The sequence below is a fragment of the Gossypium arboreum genome, chromosome 10 (genome assembly GCF_025698485.1).
Source record: "Gossypium arboreum isolate Shixiya-1 chromosome 10, ASM2569848v2, whole genome shotgun sequence".
Classification (NCBI taxonomy): Eukaryota; Viridiplantae; Streptophyta; class Magnoliopsida; order Malvales; family Malvaceae; genus Gossypium; species Gossypium arboreum.
The window spans coordinates 2,038,705-2,056,347 of record NC_069079.1 but is presented as its reverse complement, the minus strand read 5'-3'; the positions used below and the strand labels follow the sequence as shown (position 1 = coordinate 2,056,347).

The window sequence follows — 17,643 nt, the reverse complement described above, 5'->3', positions numbered from 1 at the left end:
AAACATTCAGTTGATTTATTATTGATTGAACATAGTTGATTTGATTTTTACGAGATTTTGATTATATGATTGAATTACAGTAAAAAAAACTACATCATCACTTTCATGGTAGCAACTAATGATGTTACCAAGTTGGAACAAATTAAGTCAATTAAAGTAAAAAAGGATTAAAGCACAAATTTTAGTACATTAGAAGGACGAAAACCAGAATTAGACCATTGAGAGAATGAAGAATTAATTTTAAAGAATCATTTTGTTTATTGTTATTGCCGCAAATTCTTTATTTTGTCCTTTAACATCATTTTCCAAATAATAAATAAATAGAAAAGAATTAATCAAAATTTTTAAAAAATAATGTTCTCAAAAAAGAGATTGAAAAAGACAAAAAACCTATACCACGAGTGTTTAATAGGGGGATCCAACCGACACGTCAACACGTAGAAGACTATAGTATATTGAGTAAATTGCTGCAATATTACGACAGCTAAAGGCTAAGGGGTATTTAAGTAATATCACAAGTCAAGTGATAAAAATTTAAAATTTTATTTAAAATATCGAATTTAAGTTTTAAACAGAGATAATAATATTAAAAGAAATTTATCCCTATTTAATAATTTTATCAAAAATCTAAAATAACTCTAAGTAAAATAAATTTTTCCGTGAAGTATCGAATAAATATTATAAACATTGTTAAATTGTTAAAAGAGTTTTGTTTCGATATAAAAATTCAACTTAACTCACACTTTAAATTTAACAGGAATACGATAAAACAATAGGATGCACAAGTCCTAGGACTATAAAAAAAGACTGAGGGGGTGTTTTGGTAAATTACAATAAACAGTCAAGAAACTGGGTTCAATCATATATCATGGTCTACAAAAAATTGTAGTGTTTTTAAAATGAGTCGTAGGAATTCGAGGATTTTTTTTTTCTTTTTCAAATTTCCTCTGAAATTTTAATTTCTTTGTTATTTTAATTTAATTTTATTTTTTAAGGTCTTTCACGTTCTCACCAGAATTTGATTCCTAGCTTTTCTTGGAATTCTTGGTGGATTTACTTTCCAAGAAAAGTAAACATTTTTCTTTTTTTAAGTTTCCGATTTTCGTCTTCTTTTTTTTTTTAAGTTGAATCTCGAGGAACAGTTACGCGCGAAATTCATTGTAAATCCCGGTTCCGATTCCGATCTCGTTTTGGATATAATTTCGTCGGTAAAAAATGTCGAAGCGTGGATATAAGCTGCGTATCCTTTGAGCTTAAATTCTTGTATTTTTGTTGTTGTTGTTATTGAAATGCTTAGCTTGATTTAGCTTCATTTATTTAAGTTACGAAGTGAGTTATTAGCTTGTTTTGTATTTTGTACGAAATTTCAGCTCAAATTTGTTGCTTTTTTTGAAAATTTTATTTTTTTGTATTTGATTAAATTCGTCATGGTTGCTACTTTGGCTTTACCTAAAGACAATAGAGGAAAAGGGAAAAAAAATTGAAGTAATTTTTTTATTTAAGTGAAAACTTTTAAGCTTTTGTAAAGATTTGTTCTTTAACAGATAATGCTAGTTTGAACTCAACTAGTATCAAGTTGAAGAGAAAACTCTAAAAAATGTTTGTTGTATTTATCCAAAAGTGGAAATTTGAAGGTTCTTTGGGTTTTTCTTTTCTCTGTTTTTAGTTGCTTACTTCCTTGACAAAATGAATGTAGAGGAATTTGTGGCGCATACAACAAGTGTAAATTGTCTAAGTATGGGAAAAAAGACATGTAGGCTTCTTATTACTGGTGGAGATGATCATAAAGTGAATGTTTGGGCAATTGGGAAACCAACTTCTCTAATGGTAAGTTTTTTATATGGTTTCTCTCTTGCTTAGATTCTTGCCAAGTTTAGCCTTGTATGGTATCTCTTACAGGGTAATTTGTTTTTGTTGCTTGAAACTACATTTTGGATTAATAGATGCCAATAAGGGTGAAGTTGTATTTAAAAAATAAGTAAGGGTATACATGTTAATGTGCAGAGTCTCTGTGGTCATACTAGTCCGGTGGAATCTTTAGCTTTTGATTCGGCAGAAGTCTTGGTGCTTGCTGGATCATCTACAGGGGGGATAAAGCTTTGGGACCTGGAAGAAACAAAGAGTAAGTCTTTGATTCCTCCTTAGGAAATTATATTAAGAGCCTTCTCTATAAGTGTATCATGGTGGGAGCTTGTTAGGCATAGAGAACAGTGTTGGATAAGATATTTCACAACTCCAACTTATTTTTAACTTTCACCTGTTTAAAACATGCGGATCATTTTTTTTATTCCAAACTGAAATTGAGTAAGAATCAACTTGTAAAATGCTTGATGTTATCCTTGAAGTGTAGTGGTTCGCGGGCTAACAGGACACAGATCTAATTGCACTGCCTTGGAATTCCATCCATTTGGTGAGTTCTTTGTATCTGGTTCCATGGACACAAATCTAAAGGTTTGGGATATCAGAAAGAAGGGATGCATTCATACGTACAAGGGCCATACTCGAGGCATTAGTACAATTAGATTCACTCCTGATGGTCGCTGGGTAGTTTCTGGTGGATTTGATAATGTTGTAAAGGTAAACTAGGAATCATACCATCATCTGTGTTGAATGAGTTGTCAATTGTGTTTATCTAATCAATTAACATTTGTATCCTGTCTCTGCTGAAAAGATTTGGGACCTTACTGCTGGAAAACTCTTGAACGAGTTTAAGTTTCATGAAGGCCATATTCGCACCATAGACTTCCATCCTCTTGAGTTTCTGTTAGCTACAGGTGAGTCTGTGACTTCAGTATGAGCCGATGGGTTTATTATAGTGCATTTGTCTTTTTCTGCATTGCTTGCCATTAACTGCTTGATGACAATTATTTTTTCCAGGTTAAGGTGGGATAGACTACCTTAACTTGACTGCAAAGATCCAATCTTTTTCTGTTAGGAAAATGACTTGTCCTTCCATGTTTCATGCATTGTTCTTTTGTAAATATTAAAAATTGATAACCTTCAAATTTGTTCCTTTTATCATTTGTATGTTGAGCATGTACTCAATATTGAAGCCAGCATTTCATTGGGAATATCATAATTGATAGTGGTCAAAATTTTCAGGTTCAGCGGACAGAACGGTTAAATTCTGGGATTTAGAAACCTTTGAACTGATTGGATCTTCCAGACCTGAGGTAAAGTATACCTTTGAACAGTTAACTTTTCATGACCCTGCAAACTTTCCAAATACGAGAAACATATTCTCTCACTTTAACAAAAAAAAAAAAAACAAAAGTAATTGTTTATAATAAACGTTTTTCATCATACTCTTGTAAAATGTTCGTGTTTTTTCTTTTCAGGCTACAGATTTTCGCTCAATTGCCTTTCATCCTGATGGGAGAACTTTGTTCTGTGGAGCAGATGATGGTTTGAAGGTTTTACCTTCAGTAGTAAAATCTGTTCGATTCCATCACAATTAAGAAGCAAAAGTCTGAATTTTGGTTGTCATTATTGTAGGTTTATTCGTGGGAGCCAGTAGTTTGTCATGATTCTGTTGACATGGGATGGTCAACACTTGGCGACCTTTGCATCAATGAAGGCAAACTTTTGGGTTGCTCATACTATCGAAATTCTGTTGGAGTTTGGGTGGCAGATATAGCGGTATTTACAATCAATTCTTTTTTAACTTTGCATCCTCTTATGTTGGTTCAGTTTTGACCTGCTTTAATTCTGAACCTGAGCGACAATACATTGGTCTTAACTTCCTTTCTTAATGCCTTGTTTGCCCACATCTCAGCACATCGAGCCATATGGAAGAAACAACCAAACAGAGAAGAAATTTAATCTTGAGAGAAGTTATTCTTCTGTGAAAGCAGGGAATGGCATGAGGTCTACTTTGGGATCACGGCCATTGTCTCCTGATTGTGAGACAAAGGAAATAAAGAACATATATATTGACAGTGAGTGCTTCTTAGTTGTTTTTATTATTCGATTTAGTTGTTCTACCCATTGTTACTTTGTTGGTACAGTTAATACCCATGTTTGAGGAGTTTGGTTGCTTCCGTGATGGCAAATGTCAAAATAAATTTAATTTCAAAACATAAAACTTTTGTAGAAGTTCTTAAGCTATATTTCCTGACATGATGCTCCGGTTTCTGTAAAAAGCTGCTGGCAGTAATCCTATTGCCACACAGAAAGATGGCTCTTTGAATTCTCCAAAAGTGTTACCCCCAATGGATGCCTGTGAAATAAGTGATCAAGAAGCAGTGAAGAAGAGTCCTGGAACAGAAGTCAATGCAAAACCTAGTGTTGTTCCAAGGGACAATCCTATTGGTAAAAACTCTAGCAATTCTGCAAAAGAATCCATCACCTTTTCAAAGACAAAACCAGGCATGCTGCTTAAACCAGCTCATGTTAGGAGACCATCTGTCAACAAGTTTGAGGTTGAAAAGCTGTCGGCTACAGTTGATTCAGGAACTCCTGGCAATGTAAAAAGCGGTTTAGACAATGCAACGGATCTGAATTCTCAAAGTAGGCTTGTATCAGAAGATGGAGTTAGAAAATCATGTGATGAAAAGGACTCAAATATCCAGAGTGTTATAGAGAAATCTGAAAAGGTGTTATCGCCACAGACACCCCCTAATCAAGAAACTTGTAAGTTTTGTTCTAAACCATGTTATTATTTCTTCCTCAGTCTATGGTCATACATTTGTATGTTAGAAGTTAATGATTGGTGATTATTTTCTTTTTACTTTGTCAGGTAATGAATCCCTTACTTGCAGCAAAGATTCAAACTCTGTCAAAATTGTCAGAGGAGGTTTGTTCTCTCTTTCCTGCTAAGTCTTCTGAGTATAAAGTTGGATGTATTTTAATCCTTAGAAATTTCTCTCTTGGCAGTGGCTGTTGTTTCAGGGAGAACACGTACTCTGGTTGAGAAGTTTGAACGAAGAGAGAGATTAAACAGCGGTGATGGTCCGGTAACTAACGATACTCCTCCCCTGGTACTTGAAACAGATAGAACACCAACCAAAATGGTAAGCTAATTGTATCTTTTCTTGAAGTTTAAAACTTCCGTTATTACATGATTCAGATATTAGAAAACTGTCTAAACCAAGTTGGACAGACTTGCATGTGCATGTATTTCCATGTTTTCATGATTGAATTCAATGTAGTTTTCATGTTTTCATCTAACAGAAAGAAGAGAGACAAATCTCCGAAACAAAAGCAATCTCTGCCAATGATGTCAAGCAGGGTGGAAGTCAAATTTCTAGAATGGAATCAACTTCAAGCTGTGAGGTAAGTATTACCGGATTTCAGATTTCTAGAAGGGAATCAACTCCCACTTCTGGTGGGCTCATTACTGGCGATCAACTTCCTAGAGCGGAATTAACGTCAACTCCTGATAAGGTCATTATTGGAAACCAAACTTCTAGAAGGGAATCAACTCCCACTTCCGGTGGGCTTGTTACTGGGGATCAACTTCCTAGAGCGGAATTAATGTCCAATCCAGATAAGGTCATTACTGGAAACCAAACTTCTAGAAAGGAATCAACCATAACCCCTGAGAGGATCATTGCTGGAAACCGAATTTCCAGAAGAGAATCAAACTCTGCTTCTAGTGGCACCATTACTGGAAATCAAATTTCTAGAATGAAATCAACCTCTGCTTCTGACAGCATTACTGTAAACCAAATTATGAGAAGGGAATCAACTTCCACTGCAGATGGGATGATTTCTAGAAATCAACTTTCTAGAAGGGAAGCAATTTCTGTTAATGATAGAAGTGGACCAAATGGTACAGTTACTGAGAATCAAATTTCTCGGAGGGGATTGAATTCTGCTAATGATGGGAATGCTACTATTATTGAAAGCCAAGTTTCAAAGGGCACATCAATCTCTCCTGATGATGGAATCATAACTGAAAGTCTAATGCAAACACATGATATATTCTTAAGCACTCTTAGGTCTCGCTTGACAAAATTACAGGTAAATTTTAACTGTGTTCGTGGATATAAGTAGCTGCTGCATTATAGCTTTAGGCAAAGACATGTGGATACTTGTACAATGAATGGATTTTAGAATATTATATCATTGTTATGATTTAGAACCATACATTTGCATCTGAAAACCTGTGATGGATGCAAACTTTTGTTCTAGTGAAAAGAAAGAAATTTAAGTTTAGTAAAAACGAACATGGAATGACATTTTGTTTGGATTTCTTCATTGATTTTGTTTGGTGAACCTACAGGTGGTGCGACATTTTTGGGAAAAGAATAACATTAAAGGTGCAATCGGTGCCCTGCAGAAGCTGCCGGATCATTCTGTGGGTATTTATGGGAAGATTTCATGTGTGTTGCTTTATTCGGTTTTTGAATGATGGTTACGAGTAGTAACTAAAGGGTTGTCAAACATATTCGCTCTTTTGCTTAAACTCAGTTACTTCTGGTGCAGGTGCAAGTCGATGTAATCAGTGTTCTCATGGAAAAAATGGAGATTCTTACTTTGGATCTGTTTTCTGGCCTGCTCCCTGTGCTTAAGGGCTTATTAGATAGTAAAACGGATAGGTAATTTTTACTGCAGAGTTTTAGTTTTGGGTATTGTAAGATACTGTATTCATCCGTTGCTTTCAAAACTTTACTTTTCATATTCGTCTCTTTTTCAACATTTAAATAACACAAATTTCTACTTATGAGTTATGATGTTCATACTGATTTTTGTTTCTGTGATATGAATCTTCAGGCACGTAAATATCTCGTTGGAGATGCTTTTGAAGCTTGTAGCAGTATTTGGTCCAATGGTACGCTCAACTGTTTCAGCCCCACGTGGTATTGGTGTCGATTTACATGCTGAGCAAAGGTGCTAATATACCTATTCATCAATATCTACTTGGGTTTTTTGTCTATTGTGGATTTGGCGATGCCACTATGAACTAAATTGATTTTTTGAAATTCGAACACAGGCGAGAATGCTGCAATCAGTGTTTCACGCAGCTGCAAAAGATTCTGAAACTTCTTCCACCACTCGAAAGGTGAGATGCTTGAAGGATTTAGGGTCTTTTCACATTTCTTGATCACAACTTCCGTTATAATGATGATATCCATTTGCATATCATGACGATTATAAGCTTTTCATCAAGTGATGAAATCTCGAGTCACGTAATTAATTCCTACAGATGACATGATGAACTTTTTGTGTTACTACAGGAGAGGTGGTGTGATAGCAAGATGTGCACAAGAACTGAATCTAGTTCTTCAAGAATGATCGACGAATGCCACCATGGCGCCATCTGTAAAACCATCTGCTACCAAACCACGAACAAGAAAAAGGTGGCTGAGTCGACACCACTTATAAAAAGATTCAATCAAGTGCCATAGAATGGTCAGTTCATAGATGCACAAATTTGATCTTGCCACCTTACTATATCGATCTCTACCAGCTTTTTTCAGTACCGACATGCCAGCTCGAGTAAGTATTGTCACTCGCAATGCAACCGTTTCAATCTCGACGATGGAAGAAGCCAGCCAACCGGCCAACTTGTGAACCTTAATGTCTCTGGTACTCCCACAAAACTTTCCTTCCTCTTAGTGTAGTGCTCTTAGTCCCCTTTTCCTTTTTGGTAAAAAATGTAAGCATGTCCCTAATGCAAATATATACTCTTCACCTTATAATATATATTCAATGAAATTTGTCAAATTCCTTGAAAAGCCCTTATTTCTTCTTGTTACCATCTTTATCCAAAGTCTCTTTGTAGTAAAAATCAGTTAAAAAAATCCCTTATACATTTATAAGAGATAGGGATGGCAATTGGACAAGGCTGTTTTTTGAGACGACGTAAGTTTGATCTAAACTCGATCTTGAGCTAATAATTACGAACATCTTAACCGAAAACCATCCCGTCCTCCCTCGAATTTTTTTTTCCCTGAGATAAAGCAACATTTAATCCTTAAAATTTTCTAACACTTTCTTAGTGCTTGAATATTTTTGTTACCACGTTAGTACTTGGATTTAGCAACTTTTTCCAATCTTGGTTATTGTGATGATGTGGCACTTTAAGATTGTGTTACATAATTATCTAAAAATATGGACCAAAAAAGTTTAAGGATCATATTGAGAAAAACTATCAAGTTCAAGGGCTAAATGTTAAAATATCTTTTTTAAGGTTACAAATCCATTAGACGTTAGTTTCATGTACGCCGTAGGTTGCAACGTAATTGAGCAAAGCCGTAAACGTATTTTTTCCTAATGTCCTTTTTTTTATTCAAAGGGTCCGCTCTTATTTCCTGAATAATGAAAGCCGTTCATTATTTTAATTTCTTTCATAAATTTTATAAATATATTCTATTAACAAGCCTTTATAAAAATATTTATAACAACTAGTAGTAACACTTTAAAATTTATAATATCTTACATTTTGTGCAATTAATTATAAAACTTTGATGATTATTTCCGATAATAATATAAACGCACTTCAAAGACTTTAAATTGACGTTACATCAGCTCTTGCAAAATGTAGAGAATTAAATACTACAACATATTCTTAAAAAGAAAAATAAAAAATTGATTGAATAGTTAAAATAACGTTTCACAAGAAAAAAAGATTGTAATTATTTACAAAGATTCCTTTCATTTTAATTTAATTAGTTGTAAATTTTTTTTTGAAAAACATTATGATTAAGACAGCCAATGGATCATTAATCATCTATTTAATGATGTTTAAAAAGAATGCATGAAACTGTACAACAAAATCCACTTTGATTGTTCCATCATTGTGAAAGCGAGTAAAGTCAAACTGGGTGAATGTCATTTGTTAAATGCAACAAAAATAATTTATAGATAGAAGTCAAACATGACTTTCATGGAAGATGAAGTTGGGACATTACTTAAATTGTAATTTTTTTAAGGATCAAAACTTAAAATTTTGTAAAATTTAAAGGGATTAAAAGATATATTTATCATTTGGGAGGGGGAGGGGAAAGATTAGGGGTGAATTCAGAAATTTTTTGTGGATCAAAATTAAATTATATAATTTTATAAGAGTTAAAATATAATTTTCATCATTTTAATAATATATAATTTTATAAATTTTTAAAAGTTGAATTAAAATTTTATCATTTTAGATAAAATGTAATTTCCTCAGTGGTGATTTTTTAAAAAATATATATTATTCAAATCTAAATCTGAGACTCTTTTATTTTACTTTTAAGCAATAAGAATTTAGTTTGATTATGTTACCCATTATCTCTCGTTAATCATAAATAGAAGGATAATAAGCTTCAACGGACTTGAACTCATATTCTCTTATATTGACAATAATATGCATATTAATTGAGTAAATATTCAATCTGAAAATTAAATACTTAAATATAAATCTATTATCACTTTGATTAAGTAAACTATATTTATCCACTTATTTTACAATCCTAAAATTAGTGACTAATAAAATCTATGAATAAATCCTAATTAAGAAAGGATTTAATTGTAATTTACAAAGTGGATATTGGCGACATTTTGGTCAATCTTGTCTGTCCGCCCAACAGAAACCAACACAAAAATAGTCTAATAATTATAAAAAAAATAAAAAATAAATCATGCCCCAATTGAATTTATCTTTTTTTTTTCTCCTTTCGTCCATGTTTTTCGCACTAAAAAGAATTTCTAATCTTTAAAATTCTTCCCTTTTCTGATTTTTTTTTTTTGAATCCTTGCAATCGTTAAACTCTATTTCTCTTTCTTCAATTCTTCGACATTGTTCCACAAATCTCCTTTATTTCTCAACTGAATTCTTTCGAAATTTTGGAAAAAAATTATACCCTTTTGAACGAATTTCAAAATTCATTAAAAAAAAAACCTAAAAAACCCGCCTTTTTTTGTTTTCATTTCCGGGGAATTTTTTTTTTTTGAGAGGGTGGCGTTTGCTAACGTGCACCGGAGGTGCCTTAAGGCGAAGGCAAAGGCGGTGGCTTTTTAATTTGATTTAATTTTCCGGTGGTGGGTCTTCGTCGTTTTTTGAAGTAAATCTTGGCCGTACACGTGGATATGGGAACGGATATGATAACGCGGCGTTGGGGTACGTGGGAAGAGCTTTTGTTAGGTGGGGCGGTTCTCCGTCACGGTGCCCGAGATTGGAACCTCGTCGCTTCGGAGCTCCGAACCCGATCCATTTCTCCATTTGATTTCACCCCAGAGGTTATTAATTAAGCCAATTAATATACTTCAAATTATGATAATTTTTCCTTTATCATCATAAATTTTTAGATTTTATTTACAATATTATATATTTTTTAATTGTTTGTTTAATTTATTTAATTATTGGTATTAAATAAATGGGAAAGATGCCAAAAAAAAGAATGGAAGGGATAGTTTACATTTTATGTGGCGAACACGTCTTGACTTTGACTAACATAATAATGTTTCTATTTGCATGGTTTTGAAATTTTTTTTTTTATTACAACATAATTAAAAAGTTTAAGATATGGTCATTGGTCAATGTCAATGGTGACTTCTGGTTTGTCACGTGATGTCCACGTGACCAATGAGGATTAGTGGATAGACATTGGTTAATAATGTATGATCATGTACTCTGATATCAAGTATCTAAGTTTGAGTTTCACCTTTAGACATGTTCGGTCCAAAATTATTTTGGTCTAGAGTTGTGTTTTGTAATAATTTGTTTTGCTTGTAAAGATTCGGATGTATTTTCTTTATAATTATTAATCAATTAAAAAAGAAAAAGAAAAAGTATGGTTTGAGTTTGGAAGTGGAAACTTTTAAGAAATTAGGGGTTAATGAGATTCAATTAAATGCTAATTATGGAAGCTATTAGTACTACTAATCTTTTACTTAATTTGTATCAACTAATGCTTTGTTTTGTTAGGTATAGTACAAGCTAACCTTTGAGAACCATGGAACTTCAATGATTGTTAAAGCATAAGCTTGTCCTAATGTTTGATAAGAACGACCCGGAGTTTGAGTTCCGCAAAGGGTTTCCCGTTTGAACTAGTTACGTAATGTAGGTTGGCTCGTGTGACGTTTACGTACGGTCATTATTAGTATTCTGACAATTCTTGACATCGCTGTGAATGATGTTTCACAACTTCAATTATTGTTGGATGTATAAGCTTGTCATAATGTTTGATAAGAACAACCTGAAGTTCGAATCCCGCAAAGGGTTTGCCGTTGCAGCGTTTCCGTACAGTGTCTATTAGTATTCCAACAATTCTTGATGTTGCTGTGAATGATGTTTCATGATTTCAATGATTGTTAGATGTATAAGCTTGTCCTTACATTTGATAAGAACGATCCAAAGTTCGAATCCCCCAAAGGGTTTGCCGTTTGCACTAGCTACGTAATGTAGGTTGGCTCGTGCAACGTTTACGTACGGTCTTTATTAGTATTTCGACAATTCTTGATGTCACTGTGAATGATGTTTTGCAACTTCAATGGTAGTTAGAGTATAAACTTGTCCTAATGTTTGATAAGAATGATCCAAAGTTCGAACCCCGCAAAGGGTTTGCCATTTGAACTAGTTACATAATATAGGTTGGCTCATGTGATATTTACATTCAGTCTTTATCGGTATTCCGACAATTCTTGACATTGCCGTGGATTCACTGAACCTAGTGTGTCTTTTATTGAATACTGTAATGAATTGTATTGAATTATTTGTCTGCACTGCTTAATTTTGTTCTTGAATTTTATCTGATGAAGTCTGTTTCTTAATGCAGGTTTGTAAAGCTAAGTACGAGGATTTACGACAGCGTTACTCAGGTAGCACGTGAGTAATCCTGTCCGGAGTTCATTCATTCGCTTGTTTGCATAGTTACATTCTGAAATACGATGCTTTATTAACATTTCTATTATGATTTTTCCTTCTTAGAGCTTGGTTCGAGGAGTTACGTAAACAACGGATGGAGGAGCTGAGACGAGCTTTAGAGAAATCCGAAGATTCTATTGGGTGAGTAATTTGCCTTTGCAACTGACGCGGGATATGGCTAATCATATAGTTCAGCTAGTTCCATTTTACTTAAATCGAGTTTTTTGGGATCATGCTGATTTCTTTTGTTTGCATAACAGTTTGAACTTTAGCTTAGCGAAGATATGCATAAATCGGGTTTGAGGATTTGATCGTGTTTTTAATTTCAGATTGTTTCTTTGGGAATTTTTGCATCCTAAAACTTGCATTTTTTCATTTATATTACACCGGACTCATGTTAGTTCTTTTAGGTCGTTGAAATCGAAGCTTGAAACCTTAAAGGCTGAGAAAGGAGATGATTCACGGGTTGGTTATGATTCCAGTCAGACGGAATCCGCCCTACCATGTGTTAGATCCGAAGGAGTCGAGTTTTCCAGTAAGGATACATACAAGGATGGCCTCTCTGCTGGTAGTTTCACGCAGGAAGCCGAGACAAAATGGGCACCCGATTGTCCGGTCCCAGTGGCAGTTCCTGCTGAAGAGATGGACTTGAAGCCGGGAAATTCACCAACCTCAGCTGAGAGAGAGAAAATTTCAACAATTGATAATTTGGCGGATGCTTTCCTCGGAGGACAGTTACGGAGTATACGGAAGAGAAGGGGAAAGAGGAAGAGAAAATATTGCAGTCCCAAAGAAGGGAGTGTCGGAGAAAGCGAGTTTCTAGGTGCATCGGATTTCGCAAGTGTCTCGTGGTGCAAAGAAACTTCAGCTAGCAACTCGGCTCAGATTGCTCGATCTTCAGGTGTTGAGGATCAAAGCAGAGATTCAAGCAAGGACAGAATCGATGAAATAATGGGAATTTTCAGTTCCGTAGCAGAGACCGATTGTGCTTCCGTTTTTCGACGAAGGCTCGATAGCCAGGTAAAGACAAATATTCTCCGTTTAGTTTCCTAATGATGTCCATTTTTCATTTTTAATCCGAGCGCTGGTTTCGTTCTTTATTCACTCGCAGAAAAGAGGAAGATACAAGAAAATGATCCTTCGGCACATGGATTTCGACACCATAAAATCTAGAATAGGCAGTAATTCAATCAGTTCCGTTAGAGAACTCTTTCGAGATATGCTATTAGTCGCCAACAACGCCTTGGTTTTCTATTCAAAGAACACACGAGAATATAAATCCGCACTACTTCTCCGACATATTGTCACCACATCTCTGCGACAGCATTTCAAGGAGTACAGAACTAAGGTTTCGATCGCCACCTTTGCCCCTACCAGGCCTATACATAAGCCTCCCGCAAAGCCCCGGAGCATTCGTCCCGGTAATCATAAACCGCCGGGAAATGCAGCCAACAATAGGAATCCAGTAGTTGGGAACTCTAATGTAAGTAAAAAACCAACAAATGCAAGCTCTCCTCCATTGATGGAATCGTTAGTGGTGACAAAAAAGGGTTCGGCTCGACCGAGAAAAGGGGGTTGCGGACAAGCTAGTAAAAAATCGGAAAGTGCAGCGAAAGGAAGAAAGAGAACCCGAGCCCGGTGATCGTATTGTATACTGTGAATTGATTTTCTTTTTTGTACTAAATGTAGAAAGGTGTCTATATGTGGTGTATTAAGTTTTTTTTCTATTTTTTTGAAAACAGTTGCAGAACTGCACTGTAAGTTGTAACACTAACAGTAATTAGTGAAAATAAAATGAAATAAATAGAAAAGAAAAAGAGGAACCCTCAAGTTTTTAGGGTTAATTGCACCAAATGTCCTCAAAACATTGTTCAAAATTTTAAAATTTTTTAATTGAGTCTATATCAATCAAATCATCTGATCAAAACATGGTCCGAGTTTTAAATTTTAAAGTATTAATATCATATTAGTTAGGTCCTCTCAATCTAACTACTGGTTTGGGCGTCAAATAGTAGCTAACATGAAATATATCCATAAAATGTGGATCAAATTGTAACAAATGTTTACTAATCACGTATACCATTTGGATTTATTTTTCTTTTTAACATGTCAGATCCATATGTAGTAAGTATATGCATATTTATATTTTAATTTACGTGTTTTAAACATGTTTCATGTTATATTTGAAATAAAATTTAACGCAAAATTTTATAAAATGTAGCCCAAAATAATTATTAGAGCCCAGTAACTTAAAAAGCCCATATTACATGGGTCATGCCTAACAGGGATTGGATGGCCCAGTATAAATTTGTGGTATATAACCACTATTAGGGCCCAATTTAGCAAAAAAAAAAAACATGACACATAATATAAAAATAATTAAAATAACAGAAATTTGGATAATATAAATTATTATCAATGTGAAAACTTATTGTAATGGCCTAAATTCAAGGTTATCGAAGCAATGGTTTCGTAACCACAAATTTGATTTAAAAAGAATATTTATTTTAAAAATTATTGCATGAATATTAATATGATAGAAAAGTCGTATGAAAATATCGATAGAAAAATTTTATCGATTTAGTGATTAATTAAAAAAATTATTGAAGAAATTAGGTAAAAATGAGGTATCGAGACCTCGATCTCGTAAAACTGAGTCAAAAATATTTTTATAAATATTTATAAATGTTGGTATTGTGTTATTAAAATTTCGTTAGAAAATTTTAACGTTGGGTAGTCAATTAAATAAAGAGGACTAAATTGAAAAAGGTGTAAAAGTTGGTAGAATGATTAAATAGCTTAAGTGTCTAGGGCAGTTAGACCCAAAATTATTTGGGCTGGACGGCAAGGGCATGAAATCAGCAAGAAAATTGATGATTTAAGGGTAAAATTAGAATATTGCATAATTAACTAAATAGGAGGGGTTCTTTAAGCTTGTGTTTCATAATTTTTGCATCAAGTGAGTTAATTCTTGCCTTTTTCTTGTAATTTTTATGTTTTTAAGACTTTTACAACTAGGTCCTACTATTAAACTCATTAGTTTTTTATTTTATGGATGAAATTGAAAGTTACCGTGGTTGAGTACTGAAATTTTATGATGAATAAACATGGATTTTAAGTTCTAATTTTATCAAAAGATGGATTTATTAAATGTTTTTAGTAGAAATTGATTTTTAGGACTTAATTGTGAAAAACTTTGGAATTAAGGTTTGATGCTGAAATTATAATTTCTAAAGGTTTTGAAGTAGTTTAATATGATAGAATAAATTGTTAATTGAGGAAAAATCAGCTCAATTGGGGGGGTTAATTGAGTAGGGACCAAATTGTAAAGACTGTAAAATTTGGGATAAATATGAAATTTTGAAAATTGAGAGGTATAAATTGTGAAATAAATTATATTAAAATTAGAAGCTGATACATAGAAAATTTTATATTATAGATCAATAAATTGAAGATAAACGAGGGAAGGAAAAAGTTGCCGAATAGTCCCTAAAATCTCTACAACTACTACAAATTGTTACGGGTAAGTTTGTGTAACTTGAATTATATTATTAAATGTTTGAAATGTATGTTTATTGATGTGAATGTGGTTTAGATGTTCATTGTATGATATTTGATGAAAATTGTTAATTATCGATAAAAAATTAAATCTCGGTTGAATGAAGTGGACTTCGATGGATCACTGAAAAAGGAATTGACGGTAAAAAGGATCTAGCCCGGACGAGTGATCCAAATATTAGCCCTCTTGAAGAATATATGTGAAATAGATTTAGGCTGGATTGGTAATCTCGCTATAAGAAATGAGGCTTGTGAGAGTGTGCTCTCTGGAAAAAAGGTATACCCATAGGTGTAAGAATTGACGGACCTGGAATTGTACACAAAAGTGTACTACTGAATATCCATTGAAATTTCAAGAAATTCAACGGGATAAACATGAAAAATATGGAATTGATGAGCTCATCAATCATTTATCTTTGTATTGAATTTATATGTCTATGTGAATTGGATGTGTGCTTGTGTTGTTAAATGATGGATGTATAAGTATGGTAAATATAATTCATGTTGCATGAACTTACTAAGCACCATGTGCTTACCCTGTTCTCCTTTTCCCTGTTTTGTAATGCTCGGGAGCTCAAAGGTCGAAGATTAGTCGAAGCCTTATCACACTATCAACTCATATCTTTTGATATATGAAAATAACTTATTTTGAAAGAATGGCATGTATAGACTAAATACCAATGTTTACATGGAAATGGATGTTTGTAACTTAGCTATTGGCATGGCTAGGGTAAGTATAATTTTGGGATTTTGCGAAAAATTCCCTGTGATTTTGATTTGATTCCGGTCTGGTCCCGATACATAACTTGGGCTTCGGAAGCCCATCTAAGGAACGTAATAATAATTTTCGATAAATCAATGGTACTTGGTTCGGGTAAATGGAAATTGGTTCCGTAAGTTCCAGTAATGCCTCGTACCCTATTCCGGCGACGGATATGGGTAGGGGGTGTTACACTTATATAAAAAATTATTATGATTAAAAAAATATAAACTTTACATAAAAAATTATTAAAAAAATTAAAATTTTATTAATTCCTTTAAAATATGAATTATAAAAATAATTAAAATAACAGAAATAAGGAATTTGACAAATTTTTAGCTGGAGTTGTTTAATTTTAAAGTATACAGAATAATTATAAAAAATATATATAAAAATGAATTTTTAATGAAGCTATGGCCTCTCTCACTTGTTGGGTGGTGTTGGTTAACCTCAATTTTTTGCTAAAATATGCTATGAGCTTTAACCACTTTGATCACTTATTTTTTAAGCAACTTTTGTCAATTATTTTTTTCACTAAAGCAACCCCATCCAATCCCATTATAAAGACAACAAAATATTATTAAGATTTGCCGATTAAGTCATAATTTGATTGGTATTAGTATTATTGTCAGTGTAAGAGATCTAGATTCGAGTATGCTGAATTGTATTATCTTCTTATTTAAAAGTTGAGAGGAGGCTATAAATAATTTTAAATATTATATAATTATTTAATATTTATTTTCTTGATTCTTAATATATATTCAGGATTTTTTAAGGTGATAAATAATATATTTAAATAAAATAAGTTAAACTACTTTTTTTAAATACTTCTAAAATAAATATTTTTTTCCTTCCACCCACACAGCGGGTATAACAAAACCACCACATATAAAAGTTTTAAATTGTTGACAAATTTTAATGGGTGTAGGAGTACTTTTATAGGACTCCATATTTAATTTTAAAAGATAATGGTTTTTAATGAGGTAAATTTTTAAACAAATAGATAACTTTTTAAAAGATTATATTAAAAATATTAAAAGATAACAACACCTTTTAATTACAATCATCAACTTAAAATTGATTTTTAAGTTTTTTTTTAACTTGATTCATAATATCAAATTCAATAAAAAATATATTATGTTAGCGGAGATTTTGAATTTTTAGTGTATAATTTTGAGTCTCGTTATGTACAACTGTAATGTGTAGGTTTTATATGTCACTGAGTGTATGTCATGAAACTAGAACTTTAATCTTGCAATCCGTGTAGCCTTAAGTGAATTTTTTTTTTTTTGTTTCAAATCAGTTTAAGTTAGTCTAATTCTCACAAAGTGAAAATAAATCACAAGAAAACGACGCTCACAAAGTTCTTTGAGTAAATGTTCTAAATAGTGTTCAATTACTATGAATGAGGATACAATGATATGATTTCGAATAAGGAGAAAACTTCTATTTATAGTTGAGCTCCTTTAGATCTAATAGTACAGTTTATTTTATATCAACAGTCGAAATTAAAGTCTATCTACAATTGATATTT

At 33.0% G+C, this 17,643-nt stretch overlaps 2 protein-coding genes across 4 annotated transcripts; both read left to right on the top strand.

Moving 5' to 3' along the window:
* The first annotated feature begins 758 nt into the window (after positions 1-758).
* Positions 759-7,682, top strand: LOC108489478 (katanin p80 WD40 repeat-containing subunit B1 homolog KTN80.1-like). Of its 3 annotated transcripts, XM_017794055.2 has the most exons (18): positions 759-1,240; positions 1,697-1,827; positions 2,005-2,122; positions 2,351-2,577; positions 2,672-2,774; positions 3,103-3,173; positions 3,339-3,413; positions 3,496-3,639; positions 3,776-3,938; positions 4,144-4,632; positions 4,739-4,795; positions 4,876-5,012; positions 5,173-5,964; positions 6,227-6,301; positions 6,430-6,542; positions 6,718-6,834; positions 6,938-7,006; positions 7,182-7,682. In XM_017794055.2, the coding sequence occupies exons 1-18, from the start codon at positions 1,216-1,218 to the stop codon at positions 7,237-7,239; spliced, it is 2,964 nt and encodes a 987-aa protein (XP_017649544.1). In that variant the 5' UTR covers positions 759-1,215; the 3' UTR covers positions 7,240-7,682. The 3 variants fall into 3 exon arrangements, with proteins under 3 accessions (XP_017649544.1, XP_052876017.1, XP_017649545.1); XM_053020057.1 differs by lacking the exons at positions 6,938-7,006; positions 7,182-7,682 and having other exon boundaries at positions 6,227-6,326; XM_017794056.2 differs by lacking the exons at positions 759-1,240; positions 1,697-1,827 and having other exon boundaries at positions 1,999-2,122; positions 2,346-2,577.
* Positions 7,683-9,493: 1,811 nt separating this feature from the next.
* LOC108487632 (uncharacterized) lies at positions 9,494-13,645 on the top strand. The gene is made up of 5 exons (XM_053019642.1): positions 9,494-10,164; positions 11,703-11,752; positions 11,855-11,932; positions 12,202-12,811; positions 12,903-13,645. The coding sequence occupies exons 1-5, from the start codon at positions 10,015-10,017 to the stop codon at positions 13,431-13,433; spliced, it is 1,419 nt and encodes a 472-aa protein (XP_052875602.1). The 5' UTR covers positions 9,494-10,014; the 3' UTR covers positions 13,434-13,645.
* The last annotated feature ends 3,998 nt before the right edge of the window (positions 13,646-17,643 follow it).

Coding starts and splice junctions, on each gene's coding strand:
- LOC108489478 (XM_017794055.2), top strand. CDS start 1,216: ATGTCGAAGCGTGGATATAAGCTGC. Junction 2,123..2,350: donor GGACCTGGAAGAAACAAAGA/GTAAGTCTTTGA, acceptor CTTGAAGTGTAG/TGGTTCGCGGGCTAACAGGA. Junction 3,174..3,338: donor TTGGATCTTCCAGACCTGAG/GTAAAGTATACC, acceptor TTTTCTTTTCAG/GCTACAGATTTTCGCTCAAT.
- LOC108487632 (XM_053019642.1), top strand. CDS start 10,015: ATGGGAACGGATATGATAACGCGGCGTTGGGGTACGTGGGAAGAGCTT. Junction 11,933..12,201: donor AAATCCGAAGATTCTATTGG/GTGAGTAATTTG, acceptor TAGTTCTTTTAG/GTCGTTGAAATCGAAGCTTG. Junction 12,812..12,902: donor GACGAAGGCTCGATAGCCAG/GTAAAGACAAAT, acceptor ATTCACTCGCAG/AAAAGAGGAAGATACAAGAA.